The sequence below is a fragment of the Thamnophis elegans genome, chromosome 3 (genome assembly GCF_009769535.1).
Source record: "Thamnophis elegans isolate rThaEle1 chromosome 3, rThaEle1.pri, whole genome shotgun sequence".
Lineage (NCBI taxonomy): Eukaryota > Metazoa > Chordata > Lepidosauria > Squamata > Colubridae > Thamnophis > Thamnophis elegans.
This window is the reverse complement of record NC_045543.1, coordinates 32,608,643-32,624,362: the sequence shown is the minus strand read 5'-3', so window position 1 is coordinate 32,624,362 and position 15,720 is coordinate 32,608,643. Positions and strand designations below refer to the sequence as shown.

At 50.5% G+C, this 15,720-nt stretch overlaps 1 protein-coding gene across 1 annotated transcript in view; it reads left to right on the top strand.

Moving 5' to 3' along the window:
* The window catches only part of COL4A2 (collagen type IV alpha 2 chain), a 199,725-nt gene that overhangs the window by 131,313 nt on the left and 52,692 nt on the right, over positions 1-15,720 (top strand). The window contains exons 23-25 of the mRNA XM_032212654.1: positions 676-748; positions 841-947; positions 6,589-6,790. Of these exons, the coding sequence (XP_032068545.1) occupies positions 676-748; positions 841-947; positions 6,589-6,790 (382 nt within the window). The remainder of the gene's footprint in view (positions 1-675; positions 749-840; positions 948-6,588; positions 6,791-15,720) is intronic.

Below are 15,720 nucleotides of genomic sequence, written 5' to 3'. Positions count from 1 at the left end.
GTTCCATTAATTCTTTGGTTTTATAAAAAATGTGCTATGCATCTTTTATGAGAAAAAATCAGAAATACCAGATCCAGTTGTGAAACTAGTCTAATTCATCATCTTTTCAGTGTTCAGCCAATTATAAACTTTGCACAAATGTAGTACTTTCTTGAAATCCTCTCCTTACAACAGAGGACTACACCAGTGGTGGGTTCCGGATCCTGTTGCAACCGGTACGGTGCAACAGGACCCAGCATCCACCACATGAATGCATGCAGCATACGTGCATGCATGCAGCACATGCATACTTACCGCCTGCGATGCTCCACGACACCTCCGTGACACTCCAGCTACTCAGCGGAGCATCGCACAAGCGCTGTATGGTCCATGTGTGGAAGCGCCGGAGAGCTCAAATACTGGTAAGGAACATGGGCGGATGGGTGGGTCCTCCAGAGCACAGTACCAGAACGGTACCCAGTGCTCCCAGCAGGCATTAGTATGCCCATACCGGGGTGTACCAGTCATAACCCACCACAGGACTGTACATATGCATGCAAGCCTGCATTAATTGTGAGAAATTATATGACTTCTTCAGTGCATTTTGTTCTCATGAAAGGTAACACAATTTTTTCTTACACTTTTGCAGTATGTTTTTAGAGTGATTAATTAAATTTTCTTAATATCCATCAATAGGGATTGCCTGGTGGACCTGGACCATCTGGACCAAAGGGGATAAAAGGGAATTCCCAACATGTTACCACAAAAGGTAACAAACAGATGTTTTTAAAATATAAACTAAACCACTGTATGTTTATATTGACTTCTTTTGCTACATCTTCATAAAACCATGTTTTCAAGGTGCCAAAGGAGACCTAGGAACTCCAGGATTTCCTGGAAGTCAAGGAGAAGATGGTTTACCAGGCAGGAATGGCATAGATGGTTTACCAGGGTTTCCTGGTCTTCGGGTAAGTCAGCCGTTCAGCCTCAACCCTCAAGATCCTAATGGGAGACTTACCACTTTGATGGCCTTCCCTCCACTTGACTTCTCCTAATGGCTGAAGTTGTTCTGTCCCAGCCTTAGCAGAACCAAGAAGCAGACTCCTTGTCCCGAAAAAACCCTCTTTATTTAATTACTGTGAATTCATGGCATTCACAGACAGAAATGTCTAGGCAATAATACTTCCAAGGGTTAACTGAAGCACAGACATTATCAGTTCTTGGATAATTACTATGCCTGGAGTTTCCAGTCCCAAAGCTGTAAATCAAACTCTCTCAAGCAGTCTGTCAGTGTTCCAAATATCATGCAGAATTAAATCAGAGTCCAAGGTAGAGCTATCCTTAAAGTTTCAATTTAATAAGACAGACACGTTGGCACATCTGTGGAAATCCCAAATCTGAAAACTTCCTGGGATTTCACCCAATTGAAAGTTTATGCTCTTATCCACACACCCATAAATCCATCACATGGTCCAATTGTCTTCAGCCATGCTGGCATTTCCACCCATCTAGTTCCAGTCAGGTGCAGAGGTGCGGAGACAAAAGATGAGCTTGGGCTCATCTTTCTAGAAGCCCAAGCTGAAAAGATGAGTTTGGGCTTCTAGAAAAAAATGACAACAACACATTCCACAATTCTACTCCTTTCTATTCCCCCCTCCTAACTACTACACTAATGAAGCAGCATAATGAAATAATAGAGAGTGTGGCAGGCCAAAGATCCTCAAAAGTTTAGTTTAGTTTAATTTATTTGGATTTATAGGCCGCCCTTTTCCCTGAGGGGACTCAGGGCGGCTTACAATCATTAGGGGGGGAGGTGAAATTCAAAACAAACAATATGTGCACAAAATAAATAAGGTAATAAAAAACACAACTTGCATTCAACATTCACACTCGGGTGGGGCAAATCGAAGACTTATCCCCAGGCCTGTTGGGATAGCCAGGTCTTAAGGGCTGCGCGGAAGGCCTGGACGGTGGTGAGGGTGCGTATCTCGACGGGGAGATCGTTCCACAGGGTCGGAGCTGCATCAGAAAAGGCTCTCCTCCGTGTAGTCGCCAGTCGGCATTGACTGGCAGATGGGATTCGGAGGAGGCCCAGTCTGTGCGATCTTATCGGTTGGAGGGAGGTAATCGGCAGAAGGCGGTCTCTCAAGTACTCAGATCCACTACCATGAAGGGCTTTAAAGGTGGTCAACAGGACCCTGAAGCGCACCCGGAGATCAACAGGTAGCCAGTGCAGCTCGCGGAGGATGGGTGTTATGTGGGCGAACCGCGGTGCGCCCACTATCACTCGCGCGGCCGCATTCTGGACTAACTGCAGCCGCCGGATGCACTTCAAGGGCAGCCCCATGTAGAGCACATTGCAGTATTCCAGCCTAGAGATCACAAGGGCTCGAGTGACTGTTGTGAGAGCCTCCCGATTCAGGTAGGGTCGTAACTGGCGGACCAGGCGAACCTGGGCAAATGCCCCCCTGGTCACAGCCGCCAGATGATGGTCGAAGGTCAGCTGTGGATCCAGGAGGACTCCTAAGTTACGAACCCTATCTGAGGGGTATAGAATTTGACCCCCCAGCCTGATAGATGGAACATTAGCCAAATTGTTGGGAGGGAAACACAACAGCCACTCGGTCTTGTCCGGGTTGAGTACCAGTTTGTTAGCACTCATCCAGTTCTTAACGGCCTCAAGACCCTGGTTCATCACATCCACCACTTCATTGAGTTGGCACGGGGCGGACAGATACAATTGCGTATCCTCCGCATATTGATGGTATTTTATCCCGTGCCTCCGGATGATCTCGCCCAGCGGTTTCATGTATATGTTAAATAGTAGGGGGGATAAGACCGGGCCCTGCGGCACCCCATATTTTAGGGGCCTCAGGGACGATCTCTGCCCCCCGACCAACACTGACTGCGACCTGTCCGAGAGGTAGGAGGAGAACCACTGCAAAACAGTGCCTCCCACCCCCACCTCCCGCAGTCGTCGCAGAAGGATACCATGGTCGATGGTATCGAAAGCCGCCGAGAGGTCAAGGAGAACCAGGATGGACGCATGGCCTCCATCTCTGGCCCTCCAGATATCATCGGTCAATGCGACCAAAGCGGTTTTGTGCTGTAACCGGGTCTGAAGCCGGACTGGAAGGGGTCAAGGTAACTAGCTTCCTCCAAGGCCCGTTGAAGCTGGAAGGCCACCACCTTCTCAACAACCTTCCCAACAAAGGGAAGGTTGGAGACAGGACGGTAGTTATTTAAAACGGCTGGATCCAAGGATGGTCTCTTCAGGAGGGGTCTCACCACTGCCGTTTTAAGTGCGGCGGGGAAGTGCCCCTCCCGAAGGGAGGTGGTTACAACCGCCTGGATCCAGCCACGTGTCACCTCCCTGCTGTTGGCAACCAGCCAGGAGGGACACGGGTCCAGAGTACAGGTGGAGGCACTCACAGCTCGAATGGCCTTGTCCACATCCCCAGAGGCAACATCCTGAAACTCAACCCAGAGATGGTTTGCCAAGTAATCCTCTTGTGTCCCGGCTGGATCTGCAGCGGTGGAGTCCAAGTCCGACCGAAACCGAGCAACTTTGTCCGCTAAGAATTGGGCATAATCCTCAGCTCTACCCTGCAAGGGTTCCCCCATATCCCTCCCATTTAGGAGGGAACGGGTTATCCTAAACAGGGCGGCTGGGCGGGACTCAGCGGACGCAACCAAGGTGGCAATATGAGATCTTTTTGCTGCCCTAAGTGCCCTGATGTAATCCTTGGTGCAGGTTGTTAGGAGTACTCGGTTCGACTCGGACTTATCGGACCTCCACAAGTGCTCTAGGCGTCTCCTCCGGCGCTTCTTCTCCCGGAGCTCCTCGGTGAACCAAGGAGGCCTCCGGGATCCGCTGACCCGGAGGGGCCGTAGTGGCGGAATCCGGTCAAGAGACTCCGATGCCGCCGAGTACCAGGCAGCAGCCAGAGTCTCCGCCGAACTGTGGGCGAGGGTATCAGGAATAACCCCAAGCTCCGTCTGGAACCTCATAGGGTCCATCAGTCGCCTGGGGCGGAACCACCTGGTCGGTTCCTCCTCCCTACGGTGGGGGTTTGGCCTCCGGAAGTCGAGCCTCAGTAGGCAGTGGTCTGACCACGACAGGGGTATGGTCTCACTACCCCCAGACCAAGATCACACATCCACTGCTCCGAGAGAAATACGAGGTCGAGCATATGACCCGCTGAGTGGGTTGGGCCCCGAATTACCTGGGTCAAGCCCATGGCTGTCATGGAAGCCATGAACTCCTGCGCTCCATCAGAGTGTTCACCGAGCGATGGCAAATTAAAGTCCCCCAGAACCATAAGCCTGGGGAACTCAATTGCCAGCTCGGCTACTGACTCGAGGAGCGAGGGGAGGGCTGCTGCAACATAGTTGGGAGGCAGGTACGTTAGCAGCAGACCCACTTGACCCTTGAGGTCCAACTTCACTAGCAGAGTCTCACACCCGACAAGCTCCGGAGCAGGGACCCTACGAGGTACTAGAGACTCCCAGATAACAACAGCCACACCGCCACCCCTTCCCTGGGCTCTCGGCTGATGAAGCACCTGAAATCCTTCTGGGCACATCTCTACAAGGGGGACTCCTCCTTCTGTGCCCAGCCAGGTTTCAGTAATACATGCCAGGTCTGCCCTCTCGTTTAAAATTAAGTCCCGGACGAGGGGAGCCTTGTGAACAACAGACCTGGCATTTAGCGACAACAGCCTGAGACCAGGGTCCTGATTACCCGCGCCATCTGACCTTGGAGTGGGACTCATAGGGCCGGAAGGAGGGATCTCTGTGACGTAGCGAACCCTCCTTCCCCGGTAATGGCCAGCCCTAAAGTCCCCGCCATATCTGCCCCTCCCTGTTATGACCGTAATGCCCCGACCCACTCCCGTGGCCGTGGTTCCCTCAGCCACCCCTATGGCTCCCGCATTCCCCGGCAGGCCCTCCGAATCAGTCACACTCATGTATTCACTCAGTCAGTCCCCACGTGGTAATTAAAACACAAAAATACAGCAAAATGGAATAATAAAAGTGGGATCATTCATTCTATCACTAGCAATCCCATGCACTCACCATACCAGTGAAAAATTAAAATTAAAGATTAAAAATTACGGAGCACTGCAACAGTGCGCTATCAGGCGGTGATGTAACAAATGAGGAGGGAGCTGCTCCGTTCTTCTCCCTCTTCTATGTCCCAAAGGAAAGTCCACAGCTGGAAGGCCAGAAATTAATGATATACAAGGCAGTCGCATGTAGGGGGGGGGAAGGCAAAAATGCCTGATGTTTGTAAGCAGAGTCTGTCCAGTCTTGTCCCTCTTAAGGTCCCAGAGGAGGTCAGCAGTCCACATTGAAGACAGTCTCTTTCCTGAGGTTATATAAGGTCCATAGTCCAATGGGCCAAAAGGAATATGACTGCAGGCCTGACACAGTCTCTGAGACACAAAGGACACCACTCCCCTTTAGCTTCTATTTATTCCCCAGCCAGAGAGGGGCCATTCTTTCTTTCTGAGTCGGCTCCTAGTACTCAACTGCTCTCCCCCCCCTCACAGCTAGGTGCATACGCTCATTTGTGACAGGCCCCAGCTGTTCTTCTTCCCTACTTATCTCCGTCTCTGAAGGCAGCTGGGAAATGTCTGATGGCTCTGGCTCTATCTCTGCTTCCAACACAAAGCATCCATCAGAGCCTTCCCCAGACTTCAGGACTGGCCCAAGTTCCTCCCCAACTCTTAATCATCCAAGTCTGCCACCAGCTGTGCTGGCAGCTGGCGGGCCACAACAGAAATCAGGTCAAGTCCTGAAGGTGCTGAGATGCTGCCTGGACTCATTAATGGACAAGAGAGGCCAGTAATCTGAAACTGAACCCTGGCAAGGCTAACACAGTGATTCTTGGGGATTTAATATTCATCCTAAGCTGGTCTGGTCTACTATTGATTGATTGCCTTTACTGTTTTCACAGTTTTTAGACTGCTTTAGAACCTGTACCATTCCTGGATGGGAATAGTTTGAAATCAGGCATGAATTTTTAGTTATTCTTGAGGACAACTAGGAAGCTTCAATTGGAATATTATTTTATTCCAGAAATTTGGTTGGAACAGCCTGTCTTATTCAAAACATGTAAATGTTAAAAATTATCTAACAGTGACTAGTAGACTCACACAGTGTAAATGTGACAATTTGAATATTTTATAGATTCAATATAGTTGAAAAATGCTGCAAGTTACTTGCACTACACAGACAGGGAGATTTCATAGATCAAGTTACTTGCAATAAATATTCTGCTAACAATTTTACAATTGCTTTCTAAGCGATTTTGATTCTAAGTTATTCATCCATCAATCAACTTTAGCAGTTCTTACTACTTGGAGTTTTTCCTTTGTTATCTACATTTCCTCATTAAAGCCATTCATCTGGAGCTATGAAAATATATAGTCTGTTAGTAATTGTCGGGTACAAAAGTTACCTCTTCTGTTAGTAATTGTCGGGTACAAGAGTTATAGAAATTGGGTAACTCAGTAAAAAAGGTAGCTGAGAAAGTTAAGAAGTGATTTAGTGCTGAAACAGCTTAGCTGGTGGAAGCTTATAATATTTTAAATTTCTTTGCAGGGTGATGGCATAAGAGGAGAACAAGGGGATCCTGGTGGTGCAGGCCAGCCAGGTCCAAAAGGTTTTCCTGGTGAAATTGGTCTGCCTGGTGTGAGTTTGTTCAGTCCAAAGGGATATCGTGGTCCTCCGGGTGACCCTGGAACATATGGAAATCCTGGCTTTCAAGGCCCTCCTGGCCCCCCGGGCCCTCCTGCTCAGATAGGTACTTTTTTGTAATCTCCAACTAGTTTGAGCACATTTGGAAATCTGAGATGACTATGATCACAAAATGTCTGCTAGCGGGAAGGGAGCTAGTTACAAAAAACATAAGACATGACAATCACAAAATGATGGTACAAAGTTAGATCTAATAAATGAAAATGGACTGTCATACTTTTCATATCACTTTTAGCTGGGACTTCACAGATTCATCTTGAAGTTTATATCAATATACACGAACCCAGTAAAAATCTATCTGCAGAGTTTAAAAAAACCCTTTTCTTTCAAGTGCATGCCATAGCCTTGTTTCGTTTTAGCAGACAGCCCATCACGATATGCCGGGGGGGAAAACGCCTATATTCCAGCCATTGTATTGTTTTCCTGGTTCCTCAAACCAAAAGCAGTAGAAAGAAAATCAGCAGAAAACTACTGTTTATATTTTATACAACATAATAACAGAATAAAAAATTGGAACATCCCAAGCTTCAACTGGCTTCAGTGTTTCCAGAGTCTGGTGGTAGTAGACTACCAGGACAGAGCATTTTTAATTGTTCTTTTCTTATTGGAAAAATCAAGTTATGTACTGTGCTGTCCCAGTGTGCTGTCCCAACAGTATATAGCTAATTTAGGAATTAAGAGCTGTCTCCTTTAAGAAACTACCTCATGGGAAATGTAACTACCTTATGGGAAAGGTAGTCCCATAACATGTGACCACATCTGTGCTCCCCGATTGGGCAGTGGGTACTCTGCCCAGGAAATTGATTTATTACTGGGCACTCACTGAATCGCCATCGGCACGACCAGAAGCAGCTTTGCACCAGCAGCATGGGTTAGAGGAATTAATGTCTTTTTACACTACGTGATGGGACAGATCATGGAAAGTCAGAAGAATCTTAACACTGAACTGTAAGTTTTGCTATTAAGGATGCCTGATAATAAACGTGATCTGAAAGATATTCCTAAGCGTGGAGTTAACTGGCTGCCCGAGCAGAAACTCATTGCCCGGAGCAGAACAGTAAAAAGACATTAAAACTCCTTTAGCTTCCTTTGTTTTCCTCTCTGAGCTCCGAAGCAGAAGACAGTAGAAATTCTTTAACCTCCTCAGAGTGAAAAGGCTTTGAAGTTTATCCCCCTCAAGAAAAAGATGATGAATGATTTGCCCCCATCCAGAAGCTCTTGAGTAAATAAGACGTTGAGGTGGAATCCCAAGCTCCGTTTGCATTTTAACTGAGAAAAGCTGCCAGGATTTTCCCACCCCCCCTTTGGAGCAAAGAGAAACATCCCATTTCAGCGAGAAAGGCTGATTATCTCTCCTGAGATGAAGGATCTTGTTGTGATTAAGAAAGTGTGTTAAAAGGAAATCAGGATTTGCATGATAAAGCAACCCCCCTTTCGTTCCCAAAACTAACAAGAAGAGAAGTTCTTTGTGTAGTAAATGCCTCATGGAAAAATCTCCATGCAAACGAAATTTGAGTAAGGAAGAGGTCATCAGCTCAGAGCAGACCTCCCAACTCCTTTGAACTTTATTGATGAGTTGTCCTGGCAACGAGATGCAATAAAGAGGCCAACTGATGCAAGCCTGCAGACAGCCAAAAGAGACATAAGACAGAGGCAGACCAGCTGAATGAATCAAAAGAGAGTGCATGTTACGTTCTTGCTGATTTGTTATTGTTTGTGAAGTGGGAAAAGGTGCAAGCCCTTAGGAGGTATCAAGCCAGCCAGGTCCAAGAGGGGTTCCGAGTTCGGGTCCAGTCCCTTAGGAATCCCAAGATTGGAGAGGCAGCTGAGCCGAAAACCTCAAACAGGAAACGCAATTGCCACCAATCCAAACAATAGACACAACAAACACCATTTAGTGGCCACTCTAGAACCGCAGTACCTTAAGCCAACACTAGCAACACACTCGAGAGGCTGGCAGGTCAACTGAGCCTGCATCTTCAAAGCTTCTCAACGCACCCTAGTGGCTGGCAGGTGAACTGTGCCTGCATCTTCAAAGCTTCTCAACGCACCCTAGTGGCTGGCAGGTGAACTGCACCTGCAACTCCAAAGCTTCTCAACGCACTCGAGAGGCTGGCAGGTGAACTGTGCCTGCATCTTCAAAGCTTCTCAACGCACCCTAGTGGCTGGCAGGTGAACTGCACCTGCAACTCCAAAGCTTCTCTACGCACCCTAGTGGCTGGCAGGTGAACTGCACCTGCATCTCCAAAGCTTCTCAATGCACCCTAGTGGCTGGCAGGTGAACTGCGCCTGCAACTCCAAAGCTTCTCAACGCACTCGAGAGGCTGGCAGGTGAACTGTGCCTGCATCTTCAAAGCTTCTCAACGCACCCTAGTGGCTGGCAGGTGAACTGCGCCTGCAACTCCAAAGCTTCTCAACGCACTCGAGAGGCTGGCAGGTGAACTGCGCCTGCATCTTCAAAGCTTCTCAACGCACCCTAGTGGCTGGCAGGTGAACTGCACCTGCATCTTCAAAGCTTCTCAACGCACTCTAGTGGCTGGCAGGTGAACTGCGCCTGCATCTCCAAAGCTTCCCTACGCACCCTAGTGGCTGGCAGGTGAACTGCGCCTGCATCTCCAAAGCTTCTCTACGCACGCTAGTGGCTGGCAGGAGAACTACGCCTGCATCTCCAAAGTTTCTCAACGCACCTCAGTGGGCAACAAGTGTACTGCACCCACTTCTCCGAGTGTAGCAACGCACCCTAGTGGCCAACGAGTGCACTGCGCCCACATCTCCAAGTGTAGCAACACACCTCAGTGGCCAACAAGTGTACTGCACCCACATCTCCGAGTGTAGCAACGCACCATAGTGGCCGACAAGTGACCTGCACCCACATTTCCAAGTCTAACAACGCACCCTAGGGGCCGACAAGTGAACTGCAGCTACATCTTCAAGTCTTGCAACGCAACCTAGTGGCCAAAAAAGGGAGTTGGACTCAAAAATTGATAACGGATTCTAGACATTTTCTGAATTAATCCTCGTTATAGAACCTTTCTAACCATGGCAGAAACACGTCAAATAGACTATGACCTAAGACAGCTCAACAAGCACATTACACAGATTATGCGGCCAGACCTCTTGGAGGAATGGGACAGAGTTTATCGAAGGCAGGAAAGTAGCTGGAAGCAGTTGCAGCATCTCTGCAATAAACTCGAAGACGATATACCCCTAAAACGCCTCCATTCTTTATGTAAAGATATGGACGATATCTACAAGCTATGGAGATTTTATGGAAACTGCCTCACTGATATCCAATTAGAACTAAACGATGATGAAGAACTCCAGAAGAAAATGCTGCACATTCATATGTTAAACAAAGAACGTAAAAAACAGTTCCGACGCAGCAAAGACCTTATACAATCCAATCTGAAGAGGGAGACAGCCCCAGATGAGAAGGCTGAGTCTAAAACATCTCGACAGTCATATGTAGCTCCCTCTCATGCTTCCAAGAAAGCATCCTCATCCAATCCCAAGGACAAGAAGGCTGCGTCTGAAGCATCTCGACAGTCATATATAGCTCACTCTCATGCTTCCAGGAAAGCATCCCCATCCCATCCCAAGGACACATCAGAAACAAACGCCAGATCTGAAGTGTCTCGTCGTTCGCGAGCACCATCTCAGGGGTCACATGCAGCCCCCTCTCACGCTTCTAAGAGGACATCCTCATCTAGTCCAAAAGTTACACAGGGAGAAAAGTCCGCATCAGTGAAGTCTCATCGTTCACACACGACATCTCAACAGTCACACGCAGCTTCCTCCCATGCCTCCAGAAAGGCCTCATCTTCCCAATCAAAGGCAGGTAGCAGCTTCTCACAGCAATCTTCCCATTACAGCCAAAGGCCACGGATACCTGCAGCTGCAGAAGCACAAATAGAAGTTGAGGCGGCTGAGTTGGATCTAGAGTTTATACGAGAAGAGCAGCTGCTGAAGGAAAAGTCGGCAACCACGGCAGCAGAGAGGGCAGCTGCAGCAGCCAAAGCTCGGGCAGAGCTGGCAATCATGGAAGCAGAGAACGCAACCGTAGCAACCAAAGCTCAAGCAAGGAAGGTGGCTGCAGAAGCCAAAGCTCAGGCAGAGTTGGCAACCATGGAGGCAGAGAACGCAACTACAATAGCCAAACTTAAGGTTCGACTGGAATACCTTCCGCACAAGCGGGAAGCGAAAAAAAGACTAATGCGGGCCAAAGTTCTACAGATGAAGGCTAACTGTTCCTCCCTCAGCCACAGTCCTAGGAAGCTGGAAAAAGATAACCAGCACAAGCATGTTAAGGCCTACATGGAAGACCCAAGCCCACCACAACAGTGGAAAATCTCGATCTGGATCACGAGACTCAATACTCGACAATCTCATCAATGTCCAAAATGAAGAAACACACGTCATGCCATCAACATGCACCGGGTCCCTGAGAGGAGAAATCGAGCTCTGGAACTGAGCCGAGAGAGGCTAAGGTAGAGTGAACCTTTTGCGGTCCTGGAGCTGGCAGTGGACTGGCGAGTTTTTACTCCCCAAGGCTTCCGCTTCTGAAAGACGCCGACACCGCTGACGCCGCTCAGCGCCACGGCCCAGCTGGCTTGAGAAACCCGACCCCCCCGTGTCTGCTGCCTGACCGCCGCGGCCGCAACCGACGCTGTGCCGCTGGCTTGCCGACGCCGGCTCGAGAACGCCGCGGCTTGAGAACGCCGCGGTTCAGCTGTTATAAGACTCTGCGGCCGAGCTGCTAGGGGAGTCCTGATCTTCCCCCGATTATTGCTGGCTGCCGCTTGAGAACGCCGCGGCTCAGCTGTTACAAGACTCTGCGGCCGAGCTGCTAGGGGAGTCCTGATCTTCCCCTGATTATTGCTGGCTGCCGCGACCACTGTTGTCTGTTGGCTCGCTGGCCCGCTGGCTGTGAGACCGCCGCGGCTTAGCGGCTTAGCGGCTTGGAAGACTGTACGGCCCAGCTGCTTTTGGGGGGAGCCTGACTTAACTACGATTACCGCCCCGACTACCATAACCATCATTATGTCGCTGTTGGCCCGATAACTCTCTGGTTTGCTGAGGCCCCTTTGAGAATGCCAGGGCCCAGCTGCTGAATGGGGCACCCCCCCCCTCCTTCCACCTTGGATGAAGCTTTTTTCAACCTTGGGCTTAGACTACTAAGGGGGCTGGTACGATTGGTACGACTCTTGTTGTGAACTGACTTCTGCATATTGGGCCTTTGACCATCATGATTGGCCTTCCGGCTCTCGCTGCTGCTGCTGATATTTAGACCTACTCTGCCTTCACGCTGTAACCAAAAGAAGAGAACTGGTGAGGGAGGAAACTGCTCGAGGGGACGGAATTGAAGGAGAGTGTGATTGGTGATTAGAACATCTCCCCCCTGTCTTTTTCCATCAGAGACAGATATTCTTTCCCCACCCTAGGACTTAACCTGGAAATAACATCAAGGGGATGGCTGGAATTGAACTTAACCATCAGACTTTCTCCACTATGGTTAGCCCCTTGACTCCCCCTGTTACAGCTGCTGCCCAGATCCACCTTGTCCCCCATCCTCCCCTCCCTTGGACGATATTGGTCTCCTTAGCGGAGCTCCCATTAAGGTGCTACCCTCCTCAGGAGAGGTGGAAGGCACCTTTGGACTATTACGAACTGCGCAACTTTTTCCTATATTTCTTTTAATCGGTATGTTGAGTGCATGGGATTGTTTGAGATGATATGAATGATCTCACTTTTTATTATTATATAGTTGTATTGGTGTTTTTAACTTTTTTAGTGAGGACTGTTTGTGTGAGAGCTTGGGTATGAGTGATTCGGAGGACCTGGCGGGGTATGCGGGGGCCACTGGGGTGGTTGGGGGGGCTATATCCACGGGAGAGGGTCGGAGCATTGCGGTCATAACAGGGAGAGGCAGATATGGCGGGGACTTTAGGGCAGGCCATCATCGGGGAAGGAGGGCTCGCTGTGTTATAGAGATCCCTCCTTCCGGCCCTAGGAGTCCCACTCCAAGGTCAGATGGCGCGAGTACTCAGGACCCTGGTCTCAGGCTGCTGTCGCTAAATGCCAGGTCTGTCGTTCATAAGGCCCCCCTCATCCGGGACTTGATAACTGATGAGGGCGCAGACCTGGCATGTATTACTGAGACATGGCTGGGCATGGAGGGAGGAGTCCCCCTCGTTGAGATGTGCCCAGCCGGATTTCAGGTGCTACACCAGCCGAGAGCCCAGGGAAGGGGTGGCGGTGTGGCTATTGTAGTCCGGGAGTCTCTAGTACCTCATAGGATCCCTGCTCCGGAGCTTGTCGGGTGTGAGTCCCTGCTGGTGAAGCTGGACCTCAAGGGTCAAGTGGGTCTGCTGCTTACGTACCTGCCTCCCAACTGCGTTGCAGCAGCCCTCCCCTCGCTCCTCGAGTCAGTAGCCGAGCTAGCAGTTGAGTTCCCTAGACTTATAGTTCTGGGGGACTTCAACTTGCCTTCGCTCAGTGAACACTCTGATGGAGCGCAGGAGTTCATGGCTTCCATGACAGCCATGGGCTTGACTCAAGTAATCCGAGGCCCAACTCACTCAGCGGGTCACACGCTCGACCTCGTATTCCTCTCGGAGCAGTGGAGTTACGATCTTGGTCTGAGGGGTAATGAGATCATACCCCTGTCGTGGTCAGACCACTACCTACTGAGGCTAGACTTCCAGAGGCCAAACCCCCACCGTAGGGAGGAGGAACCGATCAGCTGGTTCCGCCCCAAGCGACTGATGGATCCTGTTAGGTTCCAGACGGAGCTTGGGGTTATTCCTGATACCCTCGCCCACAGTTCGGCGGAGACCCTCGTCGCTGCCTGGCACTCGGCAGCTTCGGAGTCTCTAGACCGGATTGCGCCGCTACGGCCCCTCCGGGTCAGCGGCCCCCGGAGGCCTCCTTGGTTTACTGAGGAGCTCCGGGAGGTAAAGCGCCAGAGGAGACGCCTAGAACACTCGTGGAGGTCCGATAGGTCCGAGTCGAAACGGGCACTTTTAACAGCATGCACCAAGGAGTATATTCGGACTTTAAGAACAGCAAAAAGAACATATATTGCCTCCTTGGTAGCGTCCGCCGAGTCCCGCCCAGCCACCCTGTTTAGGATAACCCGCTCCCTCCTAAATAGGAGGGAGACGGGGGACTCCCTACAGGGTAAGGCTGAGGAGTATGTCCAGTTCTTGGCGGACAAAGTTGCCCGGTTTCGAGCGGACCTGGACTCCACCCCAGTAGATCCAGCCGAGACACAAGGAGAAGACTTGGCAAACCATCTCTGGGTTGAGTTTCAGGAAGTTGCCTCTGGGGATGTGGACAAGGCTATGCGAGCTGTGAGTGCCTCCACCTGCATACTGGACCCGTGTCCCTCCTGGCTGGTTGCCAACAGCAGTGAGGTGACACGAGGCTGGATCCAGGCGGTTGTGACTGCCTCTCTTCGGGAGGGGTACTTTCCCACCGCGCTCAAGACAGCGGTGGTAAGACCCCTCCAGAAGAAACCGTCCTTGGATCCAGCTGTTCTTAATAACTATTGTCCAGTCTCCAACCTCCCCTTTGTAGGGAAGGTTGTTGAGAAGGTGGTGGCTCTCCAGCTTCAGCGTACCTTGGAGGAAGCTAACTATCTTGACCCCTTCCAGTCTGGCTTCAGACCCGGTTACAGCACAGAAACCGCTTTGGTCGCATTGACCGATGATCTCTGGAGAGCTAGGGATGGAGGCCATGCTTCCATCCTAGTTCTCCTGGACCTCTCAGCGGCTTTCGATACCATCGACCATGGTATCCTTCTGCGACGACTGCGGGAGATAGGGGTGGGCGGCACTGTTTTGCAGTGGTTCTCCTCCTATCTCTCGGACAGGTCGCAGTCGGTGTTGGTGGGGGGGCAGAGATCGTCCCTGAGGCCCCTAACTTATGGGGTGCTGCAGGGGTCGGTCCTATCCCCCCTACTATTTAACATTTACATGAAACTGCTAGGCGAGATCATCCGAAGGCACGGGATAAAATACCACCAATATGCGGACGATACACAGTTGTATCTGTCCGCCCCGTGCCAACTCAATGAAGCGGTGGACGTGATGAACCGGGGTCTAGAAGCCGTTAAAGACTGGATGAGAGCAAACAAGCTGATACTCAACCCAGACAAGACCGAGTGGCTGTTGTGTTTCCCTCCCAAAAATTTGACCAACATACCATCACTCAGGCTGGGGGGACAAAACTTACACCCCTCAGAAAGGGCCCGCAACTTGGGAGTCCTCCTGGACCCACAGCTGACTTTTGACCACCATCTCTCAGCTGTGACCAGGGGGGCATTTGCCCAGGTTCGCCTGGTGCGCCAGTTGCGGCCCTACCTGAATCGGGAGGCCCTCACAACAGTCACTCGAGCCCTTGTGATCTCCAGGCTGGAATACTGTAATGTGCTCTACATGGGGCTGCCCTTGAAGAGCATCCGGAGACTTCAGCTAGTCCAGAATGCGGCCGCGCGAGTGATTGTGGGAGCACCACGGTTCGCCCACATAACACCGATCCTCCGTGAGCTGCACTGGCTACCTGTCGATCTCCGGGTGCACTTCAAGGTTCTACTCACCACCTATAAAGCGCTCCATGGTAGTGGATCTGGCTATTTGAGAGACCGCCTTCTGCCAATTACCTCCCTGCGTCCCATCAGATCGCATAGAGTTGGCCTCCTCCGTATTCCATCCGCCAGTCAGTGCCGACTGGCGACTACTCGGAGGAGAGCCTTCTCTGTTGCGGCTCCGACACTATGGAACAATCTCCCCGTGGAGATTCGTACCCTCACCACCGTCCAGGCCTTCCGCACAGCCCTCAAGAACTGGCTAGCCCGTCAGGCCTGGGGATAAGGTTACTTTTGCCCCTCCCGAATGTTGAGTGAATGTTGAGTTTTACTATTTAATTTACTTTTGTGCACATTTCTTTTTGTATTGTCCTACACTCCCTTTCCTT